The following is a 24,385-nucleotide window of genomic DNA, read 5'->3' as shown; positions in this document are numbered from 1 at the left end:
CAAGTTTGACCAGTAGTTGGACCCCCCCAAAAAAAACAGTAGGTCGGAGTTTCAAAATGGCCTTACACGTTATTCAAAATAAAATGGCCTTTGGTTTTCCAACTAACATTGCACTAATTTCCTGCGCATCTGCTTTTATGTGCACATCAACGATAGACGTCAAACGTTGAATACATGAATGTGAAAAGGAATTTTTTATTCGAACCCAACAATCAAACTATGAAATTCGAGTTTAACCTAATTGATTATGTTGTCGTATAAAGAACTTTATCTCGCACTAATTTCAGGTGTTATATTGGCCATGCGGTTATCTTTTACTACTTTAAATAAAGTTATATTGATACCAATTATTTTATTTCCTTATTTTAATAAATCTAAGTAAATGAAAATATCTTAGAATCATCTCTCTATTGTAAGTAATTAAAAAATTTAATAATTTGCTTCCCTATTTTAGACGATCAGTGTTACGAATTATCCGACTACTGCTCAGTTTCATTGTCTTAGAGAATCCAATCGTGATATCTATTTACCAAAAAGAGAAAACAAAATATCATCAATTTCTACGGCAACGTAATATAGCGTGACAATACCTTTAAAGAAATAAACAATTATTTCGTCATTAAAGTTGGAATATAATTAAATAAAGAGATCTTCGAGATCCCTTGAGAATGAGAAGCAGTGAAGTGAAGCACCATAGGAGCTAGTATAAAATAAAAGTCTAGGTGAAAAGAACTTTAAATTAAACAGATTCCAAAATGTAGGAGGATTTTACTTTCAAGTTGGATGGAGATAGAAATTTATTCTATGACATAAAAGGCTTGTAGAATCTTATCGCATTTTTATGGGCGGAGAATAGGATTGGAGGGAATACTAATCGTTCCTTGTGATTAAGAGGCAAGAGTTAATTCCGTCGATTTTGAAGTGGGCAATTCGCGTCGATTTTAAGTGGGCAATTCGCAGGAATGCCCTTATTTTGGGGTGGTCTTTAATTTTTTGCCCAACAAATTGGTGGTCTTACTTTTTGCACTTCACCTGATAGTATGAGGTTTGAGGTTCGAATCCCGGCTTAGTTAAAAAAAAAAATCGCAAGGCAGAATTTTGTAAAAGTTTGGCCTCAGGTAGAATTTTGAATGCAAATGCCAAAGTTAGGCCTAAGGCATAATTTTGCAAGCCATCAGGCAGAGCGAATCTAAATCTCTGTCTTGCAAATTTTTTTTTTTTTTTTTTCTGAACAGGGATTCAAATCCGAAACCCATGGGTTTTTAGGCAAATGATAAAAATTAAAGTTCTCATATTTGAGGGGGGGGGGGGGAGGGGGGGGAGGGGGGGGGGGGGGAATTAAAGACCAGTGCTTTTGAAGGGCAATCCGCACAAATAAAACATTTTAAGTTAGGCAGAGTGACCTAACAGCCCCTTAAAACCTGTACATATACCAGCATGTTATAAATATCCCAAATTAGTGAATATCCATTAAGTTAGAAATATCCCAAAATATCTCCTTTGTATGTTGCTCCTATAAATGGGATGCACAGATGCAATGTTGAAAGAGTAGAAGTAATATAATCTGATATCTCTCTACATATTTCTTCTGTGTATTTACTTCATAGTTTTATTTTATAACACAGCAGTGATTAACAAAATTGTTTTTTTTAGACATAATAAATAAATAAATGCATCAAAGATATGAACCGCCAATAAGTCATGATAAAAATGATGGGACAATTGAAGGAATCTCAATATAATGCTAACTGATTGTTTCATCAACCTAAATATTGTTGCGCTAAATTACTTGTTAAAAAAAAGATAAATTAATAAATTTATCAATGTGTGCTCTTTACTATGAACAAAACTTCAAATTTATTCGGTGGTCCCTAATCCTTACAAGGCGTGACACATTTAATAGAAGTTTTCTTTTGACAATTTCCATGTGAAAATTTAAAATAAAAGTTGAGACAGGGAGAACAAAATAAACATGGCGTCTGGAATTAGGTGTGCTTTAATTTTTGAATAATCAAGTCTTTGGCAAAAAATTGACGAAAAAGTCGCATACTTAATTAGTCATTAAGAAAATACTCATGGGTCTTTTTTAGGTTTGTGAAAACTTACTGAATTGTTTTTATTTAGAATTAATGATTAATGATAGAAAGCACATCCAAACTATCACTTTTCGACGAGTTTCATACCTCAACTAATCATTGCTCTGTTTACCTACCTAAATTATTTCCACACCTTGATATTGTGTGGTCAAATATTTGTTCTCAAGACAACAGGTGTGTGGAGGTCAACTCAGCATAGAGGTTAGGGGTGAAGCCAAGTAACCCCCTTAGGTGATAAATTATACAGTTTATATATAGTTAAATTTATTTTTTATGTATATTTAGTAGATGTTGAACCCCCTTTGACTTCTTCGTGGATTCACTTCCACCTATTTTGAATCCTTTTAGTCAAAATTTTGACTTCTCCACTGGAGGTGTTTTTTTTAATATAAAGAGAGTTCGGGTAGATAAATATAGTAATGAATAGTTGAGATGAAACTAAATGATAAGTTTATACGTATGTGCTTTTTAACATTAATAAATCTTTTATTTATCTTCGAAAAAAGATTTTTCTAAATTTAATCCTTTTGAGAAAAGCATAACTTGTTCTTGAAGAAGAAGGCAAAGAAAGCACGATATAAAGAAAGAGCAAACCAAACGTGTCCCCATAACTCCAAAGTCGCTGGACTTGAAGGATACGCCATATAACACGTTGCTTTCCCATTTTCCTGAAAAACAAACCCTTATTACGGCGGTGAAAGAAAAGCTCCGATGTCGAAAACCTAGGTACTATTCCCGTCCGGCGCCGTTATTATGCCGACTTATACAGCAATAGCCTTCGAGAATCTTCTGGAACCTCGTAAATCCTCCTACGCAAAGCAACAACAGCTAATAAACGAGAGAAATGAAGTTGCAGCGGCGAACCACATATATATATCACCGGCGTTGTACATAACACCTGAGCCAGCTCCGATTCCAGAAACTTCTTCTGGTTCCCTCTCTCCTTCTCCTTATGTAGTCAACCACAAGCGACGTGGCGGTGCCGCCTTTGCCAACCGGAAACTTGATGAGCAAGTTAACAATGACAACACTGATTTAGATTTGAATTTGAAAGAGGAGGAGTTATTAGCTTCATTTGAAGAAGAAGAAGAAGATGAGGGATTTTTGGATCCGAGATGTGATGTGTTTAGCGTTGCAAGTGTTAATGATTGCCGTAGCATTGTGTCTGCTCAAGGCGAATTCTTTGATGCCGATGAAGGTATAATTTTTGCTTCTCTTTGTTAATTTAATGTTTGTTTCTATTGTTTTATTAAGCAAATCTGTGGAATTACGTTATGTTGAACTGTAATCTCTAATAAATTATAAGTATGTGTTTTTTTTTTTTTTTTTTTGTGTTAAGACTTGATATTTTTGGATGATTCCTATAATACATTACTCCGGTCAAATCCAATGGAATTTCAAATGCTATTTTGTTGTTACAGTTTGCTTCCTTAACTCAATTAGTAGGACCCCTAGAGTCCAATCTTTCCCCACACTACGAGTGAAAGGGAAAAAGTAAAGACTACCATTAAGGCTTTCTTATTGAAAGAAGAATTGTTGAGGTTGGTACCTCTGAGTAACTTGTCACTGTGATGCTCTAGTTTATAGGCAGGGTGTAAAAGAGAAGAAATGGTTTGAGTTGTATCTGTTTGACCGAAAATGATTATCCTAGCAACCTCTATCTAGATCTGAATTATTGACTAGAATAAGCTTAGCAACTCAACAAAAAAAAAAAAATTATGTTACAATTAGCTGAATTATATTGCAGAAACTTAGCAAACTATTATAGAAATGAGAACAATTCACAAAGGGTGTGTGTGGAACATATAGAGGATAACATAAGCTCGTCATAGATGGTTTGTCCGTGCCCTGGGTTATGCAAAAGGTTATGATGTAAGGAAATTTTGTCTAGACTTCTAGTCTTTCAATACTAAAACTAAGACCAAAAGAATGGAAGCTAAGGATAGATATAAGGGAACAATTAGTTGTCCTCAAGGTTTAGTTATTGTTGTTACACTTGGATTTGGTTCGATTTGATCAGAGAAGTGTATGTTGTGTAGGTATAATCGTGATATTAGAGAAGGTTTTTCTACTGAGCCCCTAATTTGACTTAAAAATCAGATTGGCATTGGAATAATTGATCAAAGAAAAAGTCAGCATTGGAATGAAAATAGAGGGAGGGAGGGATTGCTTTCAACTATATTTGAATAGCTGTCAGACAAATTATGTTATGTTCCGTAAATAATTCCTGCAGTACACTGATGAATGTAATTGTTCTATTATAACAGCTGCTAGACAAAAAAATGTCATTTTTCCTAGGTAATTCCTAAAGTCTATGATGAGTCTAATTGCTCTTTATGGTGGTACCTCAGATTTCACCTTGGAAGGATCATCTCTTAATGGATCTGCATCTGGCGCTAATATTGAATTGGAACTGCGTGCCACAAGGCTTAAACTCCTTGAGGAAATTGAAAGGAGAAATTCTGCCGAGGATGCTCTTAATATGATGCGATGTCAGTGGCAGAATATCAGTAATGTTCTATCTGGGTTAGGGTTAACACTTCCTTCACCTTCAGATGTCATTGGTGGTATGCAGTTTGATAATGCTTCAATTGAGCAGCTCTCTCAGGAAGTAATTGTCACAAGATTTGTTGCTGAAGCAATAGGAAAAGGTCAAGCTCGTGCAGAAGCTGAACTAGCTGCAGAGTCAATACTTGAATCAAAAAACCAGGAGATTTCAAGGTTGAGAGACAGGCTCCGATACTACGAGGCTGTAAATCATGAGATGTCCCAGAGAAATCAGGAAATCATTGGTAGGTGTTGCTTCTGTTACTACGTAGTTGCTACTTATAACAACTTTGATGAATGTCCCTTACCATCCAGACATTGACAGCTCTCATGATAATATTGTTGTGGTCTTGCTTCAACTTTAGTTTCCTAAAACTGAGAATCTTACAATCCCATTTAGAGAAGGACTGACTATCTAGGATGAATGTGTAGGCATCTTACTTCTTAGACGAAATATGCATCCTATTTCCCCACTCTTGAACCAAAAAAGAGTTCTATAGACTGCTATATAATAAGTTATGGTTGCCAAATACTTCTGAGCTAGTACAAGCTTCATTTATAGTCATACACACATCTGTTCGATTAGAAGTTTCCTTAAATTAAGGTGCATCCCGTGATATGAGAAAGATACAATAATGCTGGGATCCATTCTGCCCCGGTTAAAGTTGAATGGGAGTGGATTATTGCTTCTGCCAAGGGTTTATTTAACTTGTACAAAAAGTGGCACCGTGATTTGCAGCATTAATGTAGCTGAAATTTTTTATAAAACTTTTTCAAAAGATCTACCTCGTCAGCTGCCTGCCATTCTTGGCTTAAGGACCCTTGGTCAGAATTATTTTTCAGTTGGAGTTGGTGTAGCTTGGGTCAACCGTACTTCCATTTATTATTGGCCTAAAGACCCTTGGTCAGGATTGTTGTTACTTAGTCCTTTGTAGCTTTGGGAAACTACCATTTTAACATTTTGAATGTGATAGTTAAAATATATGCTTCTGTGCCACTATAAGCGATGTCATTTCTTAATCAATTTGACAATTTTCATTTCAAACATTCTGCAGATGTTGCTCGGAAGCAGCGACAGAGGAAAAGAACCCAGAGGAAGTGGCTATGGGGTTGTATAGGGCTCTCTGCTGCCATTGGCGTTTCAGTGGTTGCTTATAATTACCTGCCACAAACAAGTAAACATCAACCAATTGCAAACTCCAGTGAATCGACAGGTGCTGGCACTCACGAAACTGCCTAACATTGGTTAATTACCTCGGCCAACATGCACACACTGCAGAGTGTAGGGTTTTTAAGAAGAGTTATATGTAGGTTAGGTCTTGCGGCAAAAACATGGCTTCACGCTGCAGTTTTGCTCTAATAAAAGTTGGACGAGCTAGTTAATCATTGTTCAAAATTTCAAGGTTTTGGTGCTACATCAAGAGGGTTTGCTTAGTGCCTGTGCAGATCAGATTTCGAGGCTGATAGCTATTTGCACTTCGCTCACTTAATAATAGTGACCTGAGTTTGTTAGGTTTGTTGGGTCATTTGAGAGCATAAATATCTTTCGATGTTGATATCTCTGTATTGGGTACTGTTGACAGTTGGGTAGATGATCAGATCAGGTCAGGTTTGTATACCTTAGGCGGTCAGTAGGAATGTTGTACTACCTGCTTTCAATCTGTGATATAACATTTCTATTCAGTTATTATTCAAAGAGAGAGATCTCTGTAATGTTGGTTTGGCAGCTCCGCCTTTGAAAGATAGCGTAATGCCATCTCTGCAGATGGTCTGTGAAGGGACCCTGGGTATGGGAAGTATACATAGTTGTAAGATAACTGTATGATCTGGGTAATAAAGAAAGAAAGGACTCTTAAGGGGAACTGCACATTTCTTATGTATTTTTTTATGTCAGTATAAAAAATAAAATAAAATAGAATTATCCTTACATGATGCATCCACTTAATACATATCGTCTGTGCTCCCAATTATGCCACGATTTCCAAATAGCCCTCATGGGGAATAGTCCAGCCAAACATAGTGGAGCACAAGAAGGGAAGGCCTGCGGGGATTATGGCACTCCATTTCCGATCATGATGTATGGGACCCTTAAGAATAACTCATAACCAATCATGAACCATTTCCACCAAGGGGACTGCATTTTTAGCAACTCCTCTACCGTTTAAGGAATATATTTGTGACTTGGAAATCAAAAGTCCTACCCGTGTTGACGAGCAAGATTAAGCTAAGACTTGAATGCAATTTTTCGTTCCTTGTCTGTGTGCAAATGATCCAAGACATACAAGTTTCAGGAAAATTGGCTCTCATTGGCAGCAGGCAAACACCCAGGGATATAATATGAAACTCTATAGTATTTTGCTCAGCTCGAAATTGAACAACCACATGACAAAGTTGTTTGAGTGGAATGACTGACATGGGTGTTGGTATATCCACTGGGAAAAAGGAAGTTCGGCGGACGTCAAACAAGTATCGGGCTACCTGAGTGGGCATCATTTTGAGGCATAAAGAGCTAATTAGAAGTCGAATCAGCTGCTTAAATTGAATTTTGGTATGATATGTTTGATGTACACAGGCAGATCCTGGAGGAACAAAAAACAAATGACTATGAATTTGCCAAATTGAGTTCAAGAAAAAAGGGGTTTATGGGGTGAGAGAGGCTCGATGACTTGGAAATCAAAAGTCCTACCCGTGTTGACGAGCAAGATTAAGCTAAGACTTGAATGCAATTTTTCGTTCCTTGTCTGTGTGCAAATGATCCAAGACATACAAGTTTCAGGAAAATTGGCTCTCATTGGCAGCAGGCAAACACCCAGGGATATAATATGAAACTCTATAGTATTTTGCTCAGCTCGAAATTGAACAACCACATGACAAAGTTGTTTGAGTGGAATGACTGACATGGGTGTTGGTATATCCACTGGGAAAAAGGAAGTTCGGCGGACGTCAAACAAGTATCGGGCTACCTGAGTGGGCATCATTTTGAGGCATAAAGAGCTAATTAGAAGTCGAATCAGCTGCTTAAATTGAATTTTGGTATGATATGTTTGATGTACACAGGCAGATCCTGGAGGAACAAAAAACAAATGACTATGAATTTGCCAAATTGAGTTCAAGAAAAAAGGGGTTTATGGGGTGAGAGAGGCTCGAACTCTCGACCTCAGGATTACTCAGAAGCTATGAGACCTACGCGCTAGCCAACTGCGCCACCACCCCTTTGTGCATTTTGTGATTTTGTACTATTATAATACTACCATTAAGCCACTAAGAGCCCGTTTGGATTGGCTTATAAGTTGTTTATAAGTTTTTTTTTGAGTGTTTGGCTGGCCAGCTTAAAGTCATTTTGTGCTTAAAATAAGCTCAAAAAAATAATTGGGCCCATTTGGCTTAGCTTATCTAAAACAGCTTTTAAGCAAAAAAAAATAAGTTAGACTACCCCAACTTATTTTTTTTAGCTTATAAGCTGTTTGCAGCTTATAGGCATAATGTCCATCCAAAAAGGCTCTAACCCGGCAAGGAATATAATTATTCAGCGGCACCGCAAATCCACAATAAGTGGTCATTCCTGGAATCTTCTAAAGGAACCACAAAAAGTAGCAAAGAGAGAACTATAACACATTAAGCATCACTCCGCAAACAGTAGGAAAAGTAGCAAAAGACAGTTGTCAACGCCAAAGACATTTAAACCTCTTTATCTGCTCATTTTCTAGACCTGTAAAATCCACATGGCATGCGACAAGTTGATGTTTCCATGGCATGAAGACATACTCATAAATTATAATGATGGGCGAAAGGATTTTTTGTAGTCTAAAGCTTAACATTTCTGAACCAACGAAAGTTGTTTACAAGTAGTCATTTATGTTTCCGGATGGCACTGATGCAATAGGAATTTGCCAGAATTTAAAAAAAAAAAAAAAAAAAAGGTTTATGGGGTGAGAGAGGCTCGAACTCTCGACCTCAGGATCACTCAGAAGCTATGAGACCTACGCGCTAGCCAACTGCGCCACCACCCCATGTTATACTCTTTTTGTCTTGCACTGTCAAGGCTCAATTAGACACTAAAATTGGTTTAGTTGAACAAGCCACTTTACTTATTGTATAGTGTAAGTGTATACTTGCTAATCTAAAATTTATGATGCTATTGTTCATTCTCTCTCAGGAAACGGAAGAAAATGAACTGCGGGAAACTAGATTCCATACATAAGTGAATGCTTAGATCACCAATGCGCTCAAGATGAACAACTTGTAGTTCCCATATTGAATCTTTTTCGTTTTCAACTTACCAAATTGAAATTGATGAGTGAGAAAAGTTTGAACGTATATAAAATAAAGAATGTCCGAAAAAGTATTAACCATGAACCTCATCTTACTCATTTTAAGTGAAGACACCATTGAATTATGGGTTCTAGAATTACGGGTAACGAGTGAAAAAACTCTTAAAAAGCAAATGCACTTGAATGGGTTGACATTTGATAAACAAGTAACTTTTATAGTAAATGCCACGTAAAGCATGCCTTTGGATTAGTGTGAGTATTTATCCTCTGAAAATATATACCACTAAGCATATCAACATATCGTGTGGTACTTTTTTCCTTTTCTACTCCATGGATCTATTTCGTAGGCTTAGAGTTTGGAGAAGCTAGTTTCTCAAACAAGTTTACAGAAGTTACTAATTCTCAAGTTTCGACACAAGAATAGATCTAAAATATGGTTCTAAGCTAACCCATATTTTGAAAGTGCAAATCCTGACTCTCAAGGTTCTCATCTCTTTGATTTTCTTCACCCTTTAGACATACGAAACTCTTGTATAAATAAATGAATTTGTGCACACTTCAGAGGACGCATTTTGAACTATAAGCTCAAAAGATGATTATATAACCAAAGATAAATAATGCAAAAACAAGTGTGTTTGGATCATTCTTTCCTTGCAATACCCTTACCTGAAATCAATTACATTTGAGTGAAAACAGGCTTTAACAAATGAAAATTGAATATGCGGAGCTTCTTCTAAAATACAACTACAGTGCTCCATTTCAAATGATGAATAAGTCACAAAAGCACAACGCTTCTCATCTGCCTCAACCTGGTTAGAATCTGTGACCATGTCAGTAGAAGGTTCCAGGACCAAAGAGCTCAAAACAGAGCAATTGAGCAGGTAACTGATAATTTCTCATGTTTTCTTAGAATGCACTGTCAATCATCTATATGCCGAGGGCCAACCAAATGCAGCACATCTGAAGAGTTATTGAGTTCAGGATTTACCATGCAACAAGTGAGCAAAATCTGCCATCCTGGACACACTTTTATCACTCGGTAGCAACTTCTAGTAAATCCTGCCAACTGGTAAGTTTTTCCCTGGGTTTGTTTTTCAGACTCCCTCTCCTTTGCTCTTCATTGTCGATCTTTTCCCAGCTACCAAAAGGAACAATTTTCACGTTCCTGTTATCAAGCAATTCGAGAAGGCCCTGTCTTCCGGGCTTTGATAAGCCAGATCTTGATGTTACCACTCCTGTCACTACATCTTCTGATATGCTAGCAACCTGTTATGTCTCAATTAGCAAAGCTAACTATAATATTATAGAATTAATCCAACTAGCTCTGAATGAAAATTTCCTTGGTCATGATGATGGGAATAGTAAAGCAACAGGTTTTGTGATTGATATGCACTTACAGTTTCTTCAGCACAGTAAAGATTTGTAGCAATTATCCCAGTTGGTCCTCTCTTCAACCACCCACATACATATAAGCCTTTCTCAACTTGTGCATTTCCAGAAGCTTCGCTTAACACTCGTCCTTGAATATTTGGAACAATTCCTGGAAATGCAGCCCCAGATCATTTAATTAGCAACAGTGATGGACCACACAGCAACCAAAGCTTTCATGCAGTTGATGTGAATGATGAAAACACTTGTCCAAGGGATGAGATAAAAAATGGAATCAAAAACACTAATGTGAATGGAAGTATTTGCAATCGCTAAAATAGAATATACATATGAGAATTGGAAGCTTAAAATTATAGAGAGATCTATCCAAGCAAAGAGCTGTAAGAGCAATCGACACATTGGCAATGATTTAGCTTTCATCACATACCTTTATGGTGATCAAAAGGCAAGCCATCAACAGGTATCGACTTGTAACCAACGCTCTTCAATACCAGCCTACAAACGAGTGCAGTAAAACATATCAACATTCAGTACAGAGCTCCGGAATGCAGAAAAGTAAAAAAGAGCTTATTGATGTAGTGACCAGTGACTGGCCCAGCAATATATGGCTATGAAGGCTAGAAGCAAAGGAAAGATTAAACCAAATAAAAACCATCTCTCTTGGTCCGTGGGGAGGCCTCATCATAGCATTGAGTCAATTAAGCACCTAATTTTAGTTGAGAAATCTATCAAAAATGGGCTTATCTCACTTTCTTTAACTTAAGGGTTTTTCTGCTAACTTAAAGGTTTTTCGAGCCATGGAAGCAGCCACTAATGCATTCGGGTAGGCTGTCTACATCACGCCCCTTGGGGTGCGGCCCTTCCGTGGAGCCTGCTAACGCCAGATGCTTTGTGCACCGGGCTGCTTTTTTTTTTTCGCTTTTGGTATGTCACAGAACCACTACTGGCTTTCAAACTACTCTACTCACTAGTTGTATCTTCTCAGATTTTGCTTTATCCCTCAAATCTCACCACTTCAGCTACTATAGTCTTCTTCCTCTTTTTTATTTTTTTGTTAAACATGGTGGGAATGAATCAAAAGATAGGTTTAGCTGCAAATAAAAAAGGGAATTAAAAAGCGCTTTCCTACACCACAGCAATATGAAATAAAATGTAGAACTAAAGCGGTTTCTTACATGTTATATGAGTTGGTAGATCATTTAAGAAAGAAAAGATTTTAAATGCAGGGAAACAAAGAAAACTAAAGCAGTGTACCCGCATCCCATTTCTTCAAAAAGTCCAGTACCAACTGCAATCTGTTTCCCAGAGTCAACATCTTCTGGAGGAAGAAAAAGTTCAGAGTTAGAAGTAGTTATCTCTCGTGAACAAGATCTGCAACATGCACACTTATTAATTATAACTCCGACATAATTGCAAATACTAAGTCAAGTCTTTCACATTTTTTTGAAGAGTTTTAAGCATGAACTACAGAAACACACACACAAAGACACACATACGTTAACGGGTAATTTGGTTTCAAACAAGTATTGTAGATTGTAGTATCTGTACTCAACTTGCACAGACCTTGACTAATCCATCAAGCAGCATGCGACTGCCCACAAACACGTATTGGGTTAACCTGCACACCAAAGGTGGAGTAATGGGCAAATACTGAATGTTGTAACAAGAAACAGACCTGGAATCTACATTCAATTACTCTTATCTTATGCCTCAACCACTCAATCACCCGCTATTGTACAGAAATGGTAATAATGAAAAGCCTTTGGATGAATTATTGCATATGCCTTTCTCATGGTTAGTTACATTTAAAACTGAATTTACATTGTATAAGCATATGTTGAAATTGGATAGAAATATGTTTCATTAATATCCTTGGCCTATATCTGACATATATGGTCATAAGTGACGGAGGCACTCTCCAACTGAAAACTTAGAAATAGGAAGAGAAATCAGTGAATTATGATGTTGCCCCATTAGCACTCACGCGAATCCTGTGGAAGGAAGGAAAAAAGAGAGCATACAGGATTGTTATGCACATTTGAGGAATAGCCATTTTATTTCTAGTTTCTTTTTAGCCATTCATGAGGTTCCAGTTTGTACAAATGATCAGGTGACTTTCGTGGAGGATCATATATGTTGTAGATTCTCCACATGGTGCATTACCACAAAGTAATGCGCAAAAGTATCTTAATCATATTAGATGCTCTTATCCACGTATTACTAATACACTTATCACATTCTATCTCAAGTGAATAATAATATCCATGAAAACAAAGGGTCCTAAAAATGAAAAGGAAAAAAAAGCACTACATCAATAAATAAAATGTACAAACAAGCATACACTCATTCAAATACATGACTTACACAAACACATAGATGCACAACTAACAAAACATAAATCCTCATCAAACAATCCTTTTGTACTGTTGTACATGCGTTTGTATACAAGATTCCCCCATCATATCAATGAAATTTTAACATCAGAAGTCCTCATCGGACAATGTCAAGTCCATGCTAAAATGATTATACAGAACAAAAGGTAAGAGCAGATCTATTGAGGAACATATACCCCCAAAAAGAAACAAAAAAAGGCAAGAATTTTTAGCATACAGTTACCTTTAAGAATTGTCCTCTCCATCCGCAAACCAGCAGCATGACCACTTCTACAATCTGATTCCAGAAACCTGTCTGGTTTCCTGAAGAAAACAAAGTGCAGTTCTTTTTGACCTGGACTGCATACGGAAGCTGCCGGAGTGGCTGCCTTGGAGAGCAGTTCATGAATTCTCCTTTTAATCCGGTTATTCTTTAATTCTTCCTTTGCACACAAAACAAAAGAACAGAATATTCAACTTGGGAGATACCAAAGTTATGCATAAGACTAGTGACCATAAAAGCAAAGTGAAATTCTTGTACCAAGAGGGTACAAGAAAAGGGACATAAACAGCATACAACAGCAAGCAGCCTATTACACTCTTCTTCCGAACATATCCAAGAAACAGGGGCAGATCAACAGTACGATATGTCGGTTAACGGGAACCCAGTAGTTTTTGTCTAGACCTTATTATATATGTATTAAAGGAATTACTAAATATCTATAAATATTTGACTATGAACCCAGTTATTATTGCATATTAACTTGAGGTTGTTGTAGGAAGTGAGACTTGTCAAATACTATATAAGAAGACAACAACTCACACCATCAACAAATGTGGGACTCTAAGTCTCTAACCAGATAGGTTTTCCTTTCCTCAACAAGATCCAGCATCCCACATTACTCTCATTCTTGCACTTTATTTACTTATCTTTTACTTTCTCTGTTTAGAAAGATAAGTCACAGACAGAAAGATCAAATTTAAACTTATCGATGTAGTTAATGGACCATTTAGGTCCTTTTCTCTCAATCATGTGGTTGTATCGTCATTTGCTTTTCTTTTTTTTTTTATATGGTAGTTGAAGCTAAAAGGAGGAGCAAGTTTCTATATTTCAAACGGTCTAAGGGTTTGTCACTAAAGAAAAGCAGTGAAATATATAATGCTAGTATGCTACAAAACAGTAAAGTTTAAGGGCTTTGCATTTATACATCATTTCCTACGGAACCTGAACTAGTAATACAGATAGCGGGCATACCTCATCTGCTGGGGTTTTACTTAAATCTGCTTGTCGAATTTTAATGGACAGATCCTTGATACCTGAAGCAACATAAATTTCATTTAACAAACCAATTACTGGTGCAAATAATATTAGGCTCTAATTATCTTGCGAGAGTAAAGTTAAACGAGTAACATGATGAATGAACGTGGGGGGAACTGGAACCAGCAATCTTAGACAGACAAAAAATTCTGTGAACTCACCTAGAAGTTCACGCAGCTCTTTCGTCGTGAAGGCTGCTTGTGCTGCTCCCCGTCTTCCAACCAAATACACTTTTCTGACAATATTCAAGCATAAGCGTCATCATTTAAATTCAACATGTTTTTCTATGGTACATATTTAACTACAACATGTGATGACACTTATATTGAAAAAGACAAAAGCAGATGGCAGATGGCAGATGGCAGATGGCAGATGGCAGATGGCAGATGGCAGAAGGCAGACCTAATGGAGCTCTCGCTTAAAGCTGCTAAAGCATGGTCAGAGATATCAGTTGTTGCCAATTCAGTAGTTGGTCGTAAAAGGATACGCGCCACATCAAGAGCTACATTTCCCTGAACAAAAGTGAAAAATCACTTAGCAAGGAGCTACATTTCACTGTGCCTATTCTTTTATAAAGCTCTAACCAAATAAATTCTAGGGTGGTTTCCTAGAGAAGACATTGCTTCAAATGATGCAAACATGTCATGCATTTGCCAATCTCCCAATAGACAACTCAGACTATAAAGTGATGAGTTGATGGGCATATTAATGCAGTGAAGCATCCAATGTGGAGCAACATACTTTAGGTAGTATTAATTAAACACCAGAAGCTAACCCTTATTCCAGTCTAAACATTAGGAGATAAGATGTCCACATAATAACTCTGGTTGTCATTGAATTATACAACACCATGAAGACAGAAAGAGATAAGAGGAAAACATTTGGTAGGCTAATTATTAACCCAAAAGAGAGGCATAGGGACTTGTTCCATTGGTTTAGTTTAATTTTAACAAAAAAATAATTATTAACCCAAAAGAAGACGCGCTATGCTATTTTATATTTAAGCAAATATTTCTTTTTTAGTAACAGTAGTGTCCGAGTTTTCCAGAATTTTTAATGACGGTATCGGATAACTTTGTCCATCAATGCTTAGGTAGATGGAAGAAAAAACCTACCTATTGTTTTTTGCCTCCGTTTGGATTTGAACATGAGACTTCATGATTTTCCTCCCGCTTCATTCACCACTAGGCCACACCTTTGGGTGCACACAATTTGTGGTTTAAATTTAAGCAAATATTGGCTTATTTTTATATTTTTTTTGAAGTGGAATACACATGTCATTGAAAGTTCAATAAATACTACTAGTAAAAGATAAACAAGCAACTTATCCAATGAGACAATCTATAGCAACAAAATCAAACCATGAACATCGGTAATGTTCCTTAGAAGTACAATTTTACCACAGTTGGACCACTGGCTACACATGTAATAGTATTATGGGCATTATATAGACATACCTGACCAATAATAACAGCAGTATCGGAGCTCTTCAAATCTGGTGCCAGATTTCTGCAGTCTGGGTGGCCATTATACCACCAAACAAATTCTCTGGCAGCGTATATCCCAGCCAACTCCTACAAGACATGCAGCGATAGATGGATAAACAGAAACTATGTCTCTTTAAGAAATAACAGGAATTTAGTGGTAGAAGATTGATCAAATGACACCATCAGTAATATTTTTTGATTGTTATGACACCATCACTAACACTTATTTCCTAAGACACTAGTTATAAAGCAAGGAAACTCAACAAAGCCACCCCTTGAATATACATACTTCCCCAGGTATTCTTAAAGCTTGATCACTTTCAGCACCATAAGAAAGCACCACCTGCAAAATGATATATTAACTTTGAATCTGGTGAATACTACATACTGCACCAGACAAGTAAAAAATGTCAGAGAATCAAATGCATCCTCATCACTGTATAGAGTCTTACTGCATCATATAATTCACGCAGCTCAGCCAAAGATATGGAGCCTCCAAGCGACACATTCCCAATGAACGAGCAACGTCCATTTTGAGCAACCCGAGAAAATTGGTTCGTCACAATCTGTTGCAAGTATTCTGGTAAACTAAGCATTAATAAGAGCAGCTATCAGGAAGTTGTAAATTTTTAAAAAAATCCAAAACGGTATTTTAAAACGCTCCTGTTCGTGCAGCAAGATATTGTTTGCTGGGTTATTACTTGATAATTGCTTTCTGTCTCAAATTGAAGCATACTCTTCATCACTTAAAAATACTTTTTGTTAACTCTATAGAGAAATACAAGATGGGTAATTTGTTATTTATAAGTAAGAAATATACTACTCCTTATCTCCAGAAAAGGATGACGAAGTATACAATATGAGGGTCAAAGTCTAAATTTTAATGTGAATTCAGATATGGGATTCTCAATCTTTTGGAGACAAATTTACAAACCTGGATTGGATTATATAAAAAGTACTATAAACAACCATAGCTTAAAGTATTTAAGATGGTCACATAAAAATTTGTTCCCTTCTCCAAATAGTAATATTGTCATATAAAATAAAATAGAGGGGGTACTATTAGAACTACACAAATATATAAAGATGCAAACTTATGCATTGAAAAAGAAAGTTCAAAAATTTCAAGCCGCCATAACAAAAAAAACTCCTCAGAAAGTTTGTTGCTGGTGTTAGGTGAGCTGAAAAAAGTCTCAAAAAGAGAAAAGGTTTATCAGAGGAGATTATTCATTTTTTTTCCTGCTTCTGTTTCCATATTTGCACACTTGTATAGCAACAAAAACAAAATACGCAGTGAAATCCCACAAAGTGGCGTCTAGGGAGGGTAGAATGTTCGCAGGCCTTACCGAGGCTGTTTCCTGTAGACCCTCGGCATAAGAAAACACACTTGTATGGCTACATGTTAATTTTTGCCGAGCTAATTAACTTTTAAAAGATACTTGTGCCTTGGCCACCCCTCTTAGGGTTCGTCCTGTATTTCCCACCAACGGCCTTGTCCTATTGCCACCACTATTACGAAAAAAGAAATACAATAAAAGTATTAAGACCTTTGTTTCAGGATGATCAGGAGCCACGCCAGACCTGACTAATCCAAATGGCGTCGGTAACCGATCAAGTATATCAACTTCAGCTCCCTCATGAGCTTTCAAAATCTGTCAATTGTAGTATTCAAAAACAAAGTCAATCGGAAAAAATGAGAAAGTTGAAAGCAGTACCTTATCGGCAGTGTAGAAGCCGGCAGGTCCGCTCCCCACGATGCAAACGCGTAATGGTTCTGAAGAAACAGTGGAAAAGCTTCTCCTGAGTGCTCTTGAAACTGCCATTTCCCCAAAATTTGTCAATCCACAAAGTTGGTCCCGTTTGCTCTGCTAACCAGTTATTACTTTTTTTTGCGCGGAGTGCCCTTCTTTTGGGCTGGTGTTTATATTTTGCCCCTCATTTATGTCTTCTTTAATTTTTATCTCTGCCGCCTATTTAATGAAAAAAATTTGACGAAATTATCTTTACCCCATTAAAACCCTTTCTATTTCATCATTTGCCCTTTTCTTTTTCTTTTTTTGCTTCTTCGTTCCTCCTCTGTTTTGTGTCTGTCTTATCTGTTCTAAAATTTAGGTACGAATTTGGATCTTTTGCTCGTTCCAATATTTGTTTTTATGTTAAATTGTTGTTTGTTGAATTGATATCTTTGTCATCATCGTTTTTTATATTTAATTGATCATTTTTTATTTAAAATTATAGTGTTTTGTTAAAGTGTCTGTATGATTTTTTGAACTTTAGTTTCGTTCCCCATGTATATATTTTGGTTTTTTGAATGTCGTAATATTTTTAGTTGATTTTGATATGCGTTTTGGTTTTCTCTTTGTTGAATCTTTGAAGTTTTGCCTGTGAACAGCTGTTTTATGTTGTTGCTGTTGTTTTTGTTTAATAGTCTGGTTTTTGTGAAGAATGTGTTTGTGCGAGGCGGCATATGCCTGTTCCGGCAGAATTTTTGTTTTTTGAAACTGAATTTATGCCTATTCCGGCATAATTTCGTGATTTAAGTTAGTTTGTATGTGTTTTGATTTTTTGGTTTTTTTTTGTTAATAATGTTGGTTTTTATGAAAGTTTATATGTTTTCATGATTATAAACTTTAGTTTAAGATTTTTGGTGTTTTTTTTGTTTAGTAACCTGTGTTTTCATGAAGACTGTGTTTGTCTGAGGCAACATATGCCGGATCCGACAGAGTTCTTGGTTTTTGAAACTGAAGTTATGTCGGTTCCAACATAAAGTTATGCCTGTTCCGGCATAACTTCATGAATTAAGTTATTTTATGTGTGTCTTAGTTTTTTGGTGTTGTCTTGTTAATAATTTTAGTTTTTATGCAATCTTATGTGTTTTGGTGTTGTTTTATTAATAATGTTTTGTTTTGGTTATGAAAAATGAAAGTTTGCCTCTCACGGCATACTTTGTAATTTTGTAAACTGAAGTTTTTCCCCTTCCGACAGACTTTTCTAGTTCTTAACACTAGCGTAAATTTTTGTTTTGCTCATGAAAATGAAAGTTTGCCTCTAACAGCATACTTTGTTCTTTTGTAAAGTGAACTTCTGCCTCCTCCGGCAGACTTGTCTAATTCTTAACACTTGTGTACTTTTTTATTTTGCTTATGAAAATGAAAGTTGCTTCTAACAGCATACTTTGTTCTTTTGTAAAGTGAACTTTTGCCTCCTCCGACATACTTTTCTAGTTCTTAACACTTGTATACCTGATGTTTTGCTTATGAAAATGAAAGTTTGCCTCTAACAGCATACTTTGTTCTTTTGTAAAGTGAACTTCTGCCTCCTCCGACAGACTTGTCTAATTCTTAACACTTGTGTACTTTTTTATTTTGCTTATGAAAATGAAAGCTGTCTCTAACAGCATACTTTGTTCTTTTGTAAAGTAAACTTCTGCCTCCTCGGGTATACATTTCTAGTTCTTAACATTTGTATACTTGATGTTTTACTTATGAAAATGAAAGTTTGACTCTAACGACATACTTTGTTCTTTTGCAAGGCGAACTTCTGCCTCCTCCGGCATACTTGTTCAGAATTTTGCCTGATTATTTTTTGTCAACTAAAGTTACTGTAATTTCAAGTCTAAGTCATTGTGTCACACCCTAATTCCACTAGGGTGTGATGGGCACCCGGCCCCACATCCGGAGCCGAGCGAACCCACAGACCTTCGGGACACACAAAATTTTGTTAGACTTTTAAAATCAAATAAAGATAAAATACATAATAACTTCTCAAATATTCTTTTCGATATTTTCCAAATCAAACAGAATCTGTAATCATATAGAATTTAATGCATAAGACAGGATGGCATATCGGCTGACGAAGCCACTTACACAACTGACATACTATACCCACGACTCTGTCTGCAAAGTCTCTAACATCAATCCAGAAGAAGCACACATACAAACTCTGACTCGGTGGCACCCCAGGAACAAATTGAGCTTGCCAACTCTGCCGGAACATCCTCTATAATAACTCCACATCATCTGGGTGTACCTGCGCGGCATGAAACGCAACCCCCGAAGAAAAGGGGTTCAGTACGGAATATGTACTGAGTATGTAAAGCATGAAGTATAATAAACAGAATCATAACCGGAATAGGAAGTACAGAAAATGAGTGCAATAATCAGAATATCAGAAATGCTTACTCATATAACATAGATAATGCATGTCAAAACATATGCCATATCCGGCCCCATTATGGGACTCGGTGAACAGGACGTGGTCGCCACCCCGTCACTGGTGCCACAACACATCATACTCTAGAGTAGGGAATAGCTCCGTAACATATCATATCATATCAGATTGTGCACATATCATAACATATCAGATGGCCATATCATATCATATCATATCATATCATATCATATCATATCATATCGTAACATATCAGAATATATGTACATGGCACAGTATACTCCACAACCCATGTACATATATACCTGCCCCCTCACATCGAGGCACGGCGAACAATGCAGTGGAATACGCGTGATAATATATCCTAGCCCGGGCTCAGTGAAGGAAGTATTGAGGCATCCACGAGTAGAGTAGTGGGAAACTATATGCATCATAAAACATTTGAAAAGACTCGACAAAGTAATCCGAACGATAGGCCATTTAGAAAAGAAATCAAATGGTAGTCATAATACGTACCTTTCGGATGATACAACAGATTATGTCAAAACAAAAATTCTGAGTTCGTTTGTACATGTCCAAATATATCATAGGTCTCCATAGAATAGTTAAAACAATTTTCGATGATAATCGGAATAATAGTCAAAAGTTTCCTTTGAATGTCGCTCGAAAATAAGTCTAATAGAACCATATGGAAAGGGTTAGGGAAAAGTGGGCCCACCTCGGGTCAAGCCGAGGTGGCGTACATAAGTTACGAACCTTAGGCTTTATGGATTCATTTGCAACAAGTTTCGGGGCATTCCGAATTTATTTGTGGAAGTTATGGACGTTTTATGACGCAAGACTCTTTTAGAAGTAAAAGTGTTCAAACATATTTTTTTTCCAACAAAACATGGGTTCATAATTCAATTACATTGAATGTTTAAGGGCCGAATCTATGCTCGGATTTCTAGGAATGGCGTTTCCCCCGAGGCTCGTGTCATAACCTACTATGACTAAGACATGCCAAAGAAAGAAAAGGTAGGGCTTTACATACCTTATTTGCTTTTTACGCTTGTCCAAACTCAAATCCCGTTTCCTCCGAAATCTACAATTGGTCACAATTACCAAATATTAATTATAAGCCTTTAGGAATTCAATCTTAAATCCATACTTGTCTACAGAAATTTGGGCAGCATCTCCCCTATAAATTCAACATCCCCGAGAATTCAACTCGGCCAAAAATACAACAAAAAAACCCGAGAATTTAACTCGGCCACAATATCAACAACAACACCCACCATTATTCATAATATTTCTAGCTCCAAAATATTCCATAGAATAGCCCACACATTATTTTCCAAATTTTCCAACCAACCAATTCGCGATATAACTATTTCATAATTTTTATTTCCGTAACGAAGTCGAAATTAATACTAACAACATCAATAGCAACATCCTCCACATTCTACAAGTTAACTACATTTATTTTCATCCAAAATTCTCTTCAAATCTCATTCCATAATTCACAATACCAACAGACGAATTTATATCGCTATTTTTCCCGTTCTAATCCGTTAAAACTTTAAATAAACTTGTTAGCAAATGAATCCATAAAGCCTAAGGTTCGTAACTTATGTACGCCACCTCGGCTTGACCCGAGGTGGGCCCACTTTTCCCTAACCCTTTCCATATGGTTCTATTAGACTTATTTTCGAGCGACATTCAAAGGAAACTTTTGACTATTATTTCGATTATCATCGAAAATTGTTTTAACTATTCTATGGAGACCTATGATATATTTTGACATGTACAAACGAACTCAGAATTTTTGTTTTGACATAATCCGTTGTATCATCCGAAAGGTACGTATTATGACTACCGTTTGATTTCTTTTCTAAATGGCCTATCGTTCGGATTACTTTGTCGAGTCTTTTCAAATGTTTTATAATGCATATAGTTTCCTACTACTCTACTCGTGGATGCCTCAATGCTTCCTTCACTGAGCCCGGGCCAGGATATGTTATCACGCGTATTCCACTGCATTGTTCGCCGTGCCTCGATGTGAGGGGGCAGGTATATCTGTACATGGGTTGTCGAGTATGCTGTGCCATGTACATATATTCTGATATGCTACGATATGATATGATATGGCCATCTGATATGTTGTGATATGTGCACATTCTGATATGATATGATATGTTACGGAGCTATTCCCTACTCTGGAGTATGATGTGTTGTGGCGCCAGTGACGGGGTGGCGACCACGTTCTGTTCACCGAGTCCCATAATGGGGCCGGATATGGCATATGTTTTGACATGCATTATCTATGTTATATGAGTAAGCATTTCTGATATTCTGATTATTGCACTCATTTTCTGTACTTCCTGTTCCGGTTATGATTCTGTTTATTATACTTCATGTTTTACATACTCAGTACATATTCCGTACTGACCCCCTTTTCTTCGGAGGCTGCGTTTCATGCCGCGCAGGTACACCCAGATGATGTGGAGTTATTATAGAGGATGTTCCGGCAGAGTTGGCAAGCTCCATTTGTTCCTGGGGTGCCACCGAGTCAGAGTTTGTATGTGTGCTTCTTCTGGATTGATGTTAGAGACTTTGCAGACAGAGTCGTGGGTATAGTATGTCAGTTGTGTAAGCGGCTTCGTCAGCCGATATGCCATCCTGTCTTATGCATTAAATTCTATATGATCACAGATTCTGTTTGATTTGGAAAATATCGAAAAGAATATTTGAGAAGTTATTATGTATTTTATCTTTATTTGATTTTAAAAGTCTAACAAGATTTTGTGTGTCCCGAAGGTCTGTGGGTTCGCTCGGCTCCGGAGGTGGGGCCGGGTGCCCATCACACCCTAGTGGAATTAGGGTGTGACAAAGTGGTATCAGAGCAGGTCTGTCCTAGGGGCTGTCTGTAAAGTCGTGTCCGGTAGAGTCCTGTTTATGGTGTGAAGCGCGCCACATTTATAAACAGGAGGCTACGGGGCATCTAGGGGTTGTTGACCTTCATGCTATCTTAGATCGTGCGATAGAGCTGAGTCATAGGAAAATGAAATTCCTTATATGAGCTTTACATACTATGGGAGAAGGTAAGGGATGACACAGAAGGTTATAAAGGTATTGTTGATATTTGTGGTGTGCAGATTCTGAATAATAGGAATGGTAAAGGAGACTTGGACAAATTTTTCAAATGTGGTCATTTAACTAGGTATACCTAACAGGAAGAAGCATGGAATGAAATATCGCAAATGGACGATAAGTGGATGTGACATTTTAGAGAAGCTACAGATTTGGGCACGATGTGAAGAACGATTGTAAGAAAGATGATTAACAGTTCGAAGAGTTAAAAAGGGATAAAAATTTGAAGTTAGTAAGAACAAGGTTTGTTGGATGATTCAGAGAAAGTTAACAATCAGTTTTGTTGTAGATTAGTATGTATGGATGGCGAGGGAAAGTCTGGACATACGGATATCTGAGTACTTATAGGTAATGGCGACGAAGGTATGTACGCCACCATCAGTAATCTGGAAGTCCAGGACAGGCAATAATCATACACGAAAGTGAAAAGGGTAAAATAGTAATTGTACAGAGAAGGGCGTAATACGAAAATGCCTCGGAACCTGTAAGATCTTGACTGGCCTCAAATTATGTAATAAAGGCCGTATGAGAAAGCGGACGCGATTATATCAGTATTAAGGCACCGGATTCCACCAAAGTTTCGAGGTTAAGCGTGCTAAGGTGGGAGGATGGGTGACCCCCCCGGGAAGTATGCAAGAAATCCCAACGATTTAGCCATAAGAGACAAATGAAAAGTTAGGATAGTCTGAGTGAAATTAGAGTATATAGGATGATTGGAGACCATGAAAGACCACACAGCACGCGACAGGCTAGACTAGAGGAGAAATGGAAGATACGTCGCAGCTCTGGAATTAGGATAGGCTTGAATAGCGTTTGGAGGTATTTTGTGGGATAGTTGGTAATAATTATACATGTATGTATGAATGCGTACGACATCCCATATGTGATGGTATCGGCGGACATGTGAGTCCCAGCAACCGGCATTACGGTGTGGAAGGCATTAAGTGAGTAAGGGCACCGAAGTTTAAATCACAACAGAAATAAATGGTGCAAGTGCTATAAGGCAAGCTGTTATCATTTTCATTACAGGATAAGACTGGAAAGGTTATAATACAACGATATTTGAAGAAAAAAGAAAGAGAGCGCGTAGATGGAAGACAAGAGACCAAAATATCGGAAAAAAGTTAAGAAATCCCGGCAAGGGAAGCCCGAGAAAAATTACCGGCAAAGTACGAGACTAATTGAATACAAATTCAAAGATAGGCATATGAAAAGGATAAAATGCGGTCATATGGAGCAAAAAAGGAAAGTATGAGGTTCGAGAACCAATTCCAAAAGCGGGACTAAGGAAATAGTGACTACGACAAGGAATGTGAAGTAAGAAAAAGAACGATAAACCCTTGTGACGACGACAGAAGATTTGGCATATAAAGGGATAATATGCAGTCGCGTTAATGTGATTACATCGGACGTGAAAGTGTTCTCCTGAAAGGATGATCTAGAAATGAAACAGATTTGCGAACTTAAAGTGAAAATTTCATAAATTTCAGAGTCGATGCCACAAATGGCAAAATCAGAAAAGTGTTCGAGGAGGAAGGAACCCAAGGAAGAGAAGAAATTTTGGAAATAGAACAATTGGAAATCTGTAATCATAGGAGTAAGA

The 24,385-nt window shown here is 37.1% G+C and overlaps 2 protein-coding genes and 2 non-coding genes across 10 annotated transcripts; 1 reads left to right on the top strand and 3 right to left on the bottom strand.

Annotated features, from left to right (window-relative positions):
• Window positions 1-2,630: 2,630 nt before the first annotated feature.
• On the top strand, window positions 2,631-6,369 carry LOC132598541 (uncharacterized). Its single transcript, XM_060311477.1, has 3 exons — window positions 2,631-3,294; window positions 4,448-4,888; window positions 5,699-6,369. The coding sequence occupies exons 1-3, from the start codon at window positions 2,850-2,852 to the stop codon at window positions 5,881-5,883; spliced, it is 1,071 nt and encodes a 356-aa protein (XP_060167460.1). The 5' UTR covers window positions 2,631-2,849; the 3' UTR covers window positions 5,884-6,369.
• A 1,402-nt stretch (window positions 6,370-7,771) lies between these two features.
• Window positions 7,772-7,856, bottom strand: TRNAM-CAU (transfer RNA methionine (anticodon CAU)). Its single transcript is given in 2 exon segments — window positions 7,772-7,807; window positions 7,819-7,856. It is a non-coding gene; the product is annotated as a tRNA-Met (tRNA).
• Window positions 7,857-8,568: 712 nt separating this feature from the next.
• TRNAM-CAU (transfer RNA methionine (anticodon CAU)) lies at window positions 8,569-8,653 on the bottom strand. Its single transcript is given in 2 exon segments — window positions 8,569-8,604; window positions 8,616-8,653. It is a non-coding gene; the product is annotated as a tRNA-Met (tRNA).
• An 831-nt stretch (window positions 8,654-9,484) lies between these two features.
• LOC132598540 (NADPH:adrenodoxin oxidoreductase, mitochondrial) lies at window positions 9,485-17,377 on the bottom strand. 7 transcript variants are annotated; one of them, XM_060311471.1, is made up of 14 exons: window positions 17,196-17,377; window positions 17,028-17,132; window positions 15,933-16,046; window positions 15,770-15,823; window positions 15,451-15,567; window positions 14,396-14,505; window positions 14,155-14,228; window positions 13,931-13,992; window positions 12,920-13,118; window positions 11,558-11,621; window positions 10,731-10,798; window positions 10,312-10,454; window positions 9,903-10,180; window positions 9,485-9,734 (listed from the first exon to the last, which is right to left on the bottom strand). In XM_060311471.1, the coding sequence occupies exons 1-13, from the start codon at window positions 17,301-17,303 to the stop codon at window positions 9,947-9,949; spliced, it is 1,452 nt and encodes a 483-aa protein (XP_060167454.1). In that variant the 5' UTR covers window positions 17,304-17,377; the 3' UTR covers window positions 9,485-9,734; window positions 9,903-9,946. The 7 variants fall into 7 exon arrangements, with proteins under 7 accessions (XP_060167454.1, XP_060167455.1, XP_060167453.1 ...); XM_060311472.1 differs by having other exon boundaries at window positions 9,485-9,723; XM_060311470.1 differs by having other exon boundaries at window positions 9,485-10,180.
• Window positions 17,378-24,385: the final 7,008 nt, after the last annotated feature.

This window comes from Lycium barbarum, chromosome 6, assembly GCF_019175385.1.
Source record: "Lycium barbarum isolate Lr01 chromosome 6, ASM1917538v2, whole genome shotgun sequence".
NCBI lineage: Eukaryota > Viridiplantae > Streptophyta > Magnoliopsida > Solanales > Solanaceae > Lycium > Lycium barbarum.
This window is presented reverse-complemented; position numbering and strand designations above follow the sequence as displayed.

Excerpts from the sequence above, each read along its gene's own strand:
- LOC132598541 (XM_060311477.1), top strand. The coding sequence starts at position 2,850 with ATGCCGACTTATACAGCAATAGCCTTCGAGAATCTTCTGGAACCTCGT. Across the intron at positions 3,295-4,447 it reads ATTCTTTGATGCCGATGAAG|ATTTCACCTTGGAAGGATCA; the intron begins GTATAATTTTTG and ends GTGGTACCTCAG. Across the intron at positions 4,889-5,698 it reads GAGAAATCAGGAAATCATTG|ATGTTGCTCGGAAGCAGCGA; the intron begins GTAGGTGTTGCT and ends AACATTCTGCAG.
- LOC132598540 (XM_060311470.1), bottom strand. The coding sequence starts at position 17,303 with ATGGCAGTTTCAAGAGCACTCAGGAGAAGCTTTTCCACTGTTTCTTCA. Across the intron at positions 16,047-17,027 it reads CTGATCATCCTGAAACAAAG|ATTGTGACGAACCAATTTTC; the intron begins GTCTTAATACTT and ends TACTTGCAACAG. Across the intron at positions 10,799-11,557 it reads TTTGAAGAAATGGGATGCGG|GCTGGTATTGAAGAGCGTTG; the intron begins GTACACTGCTTT and ends ACTCGTTTGTAG.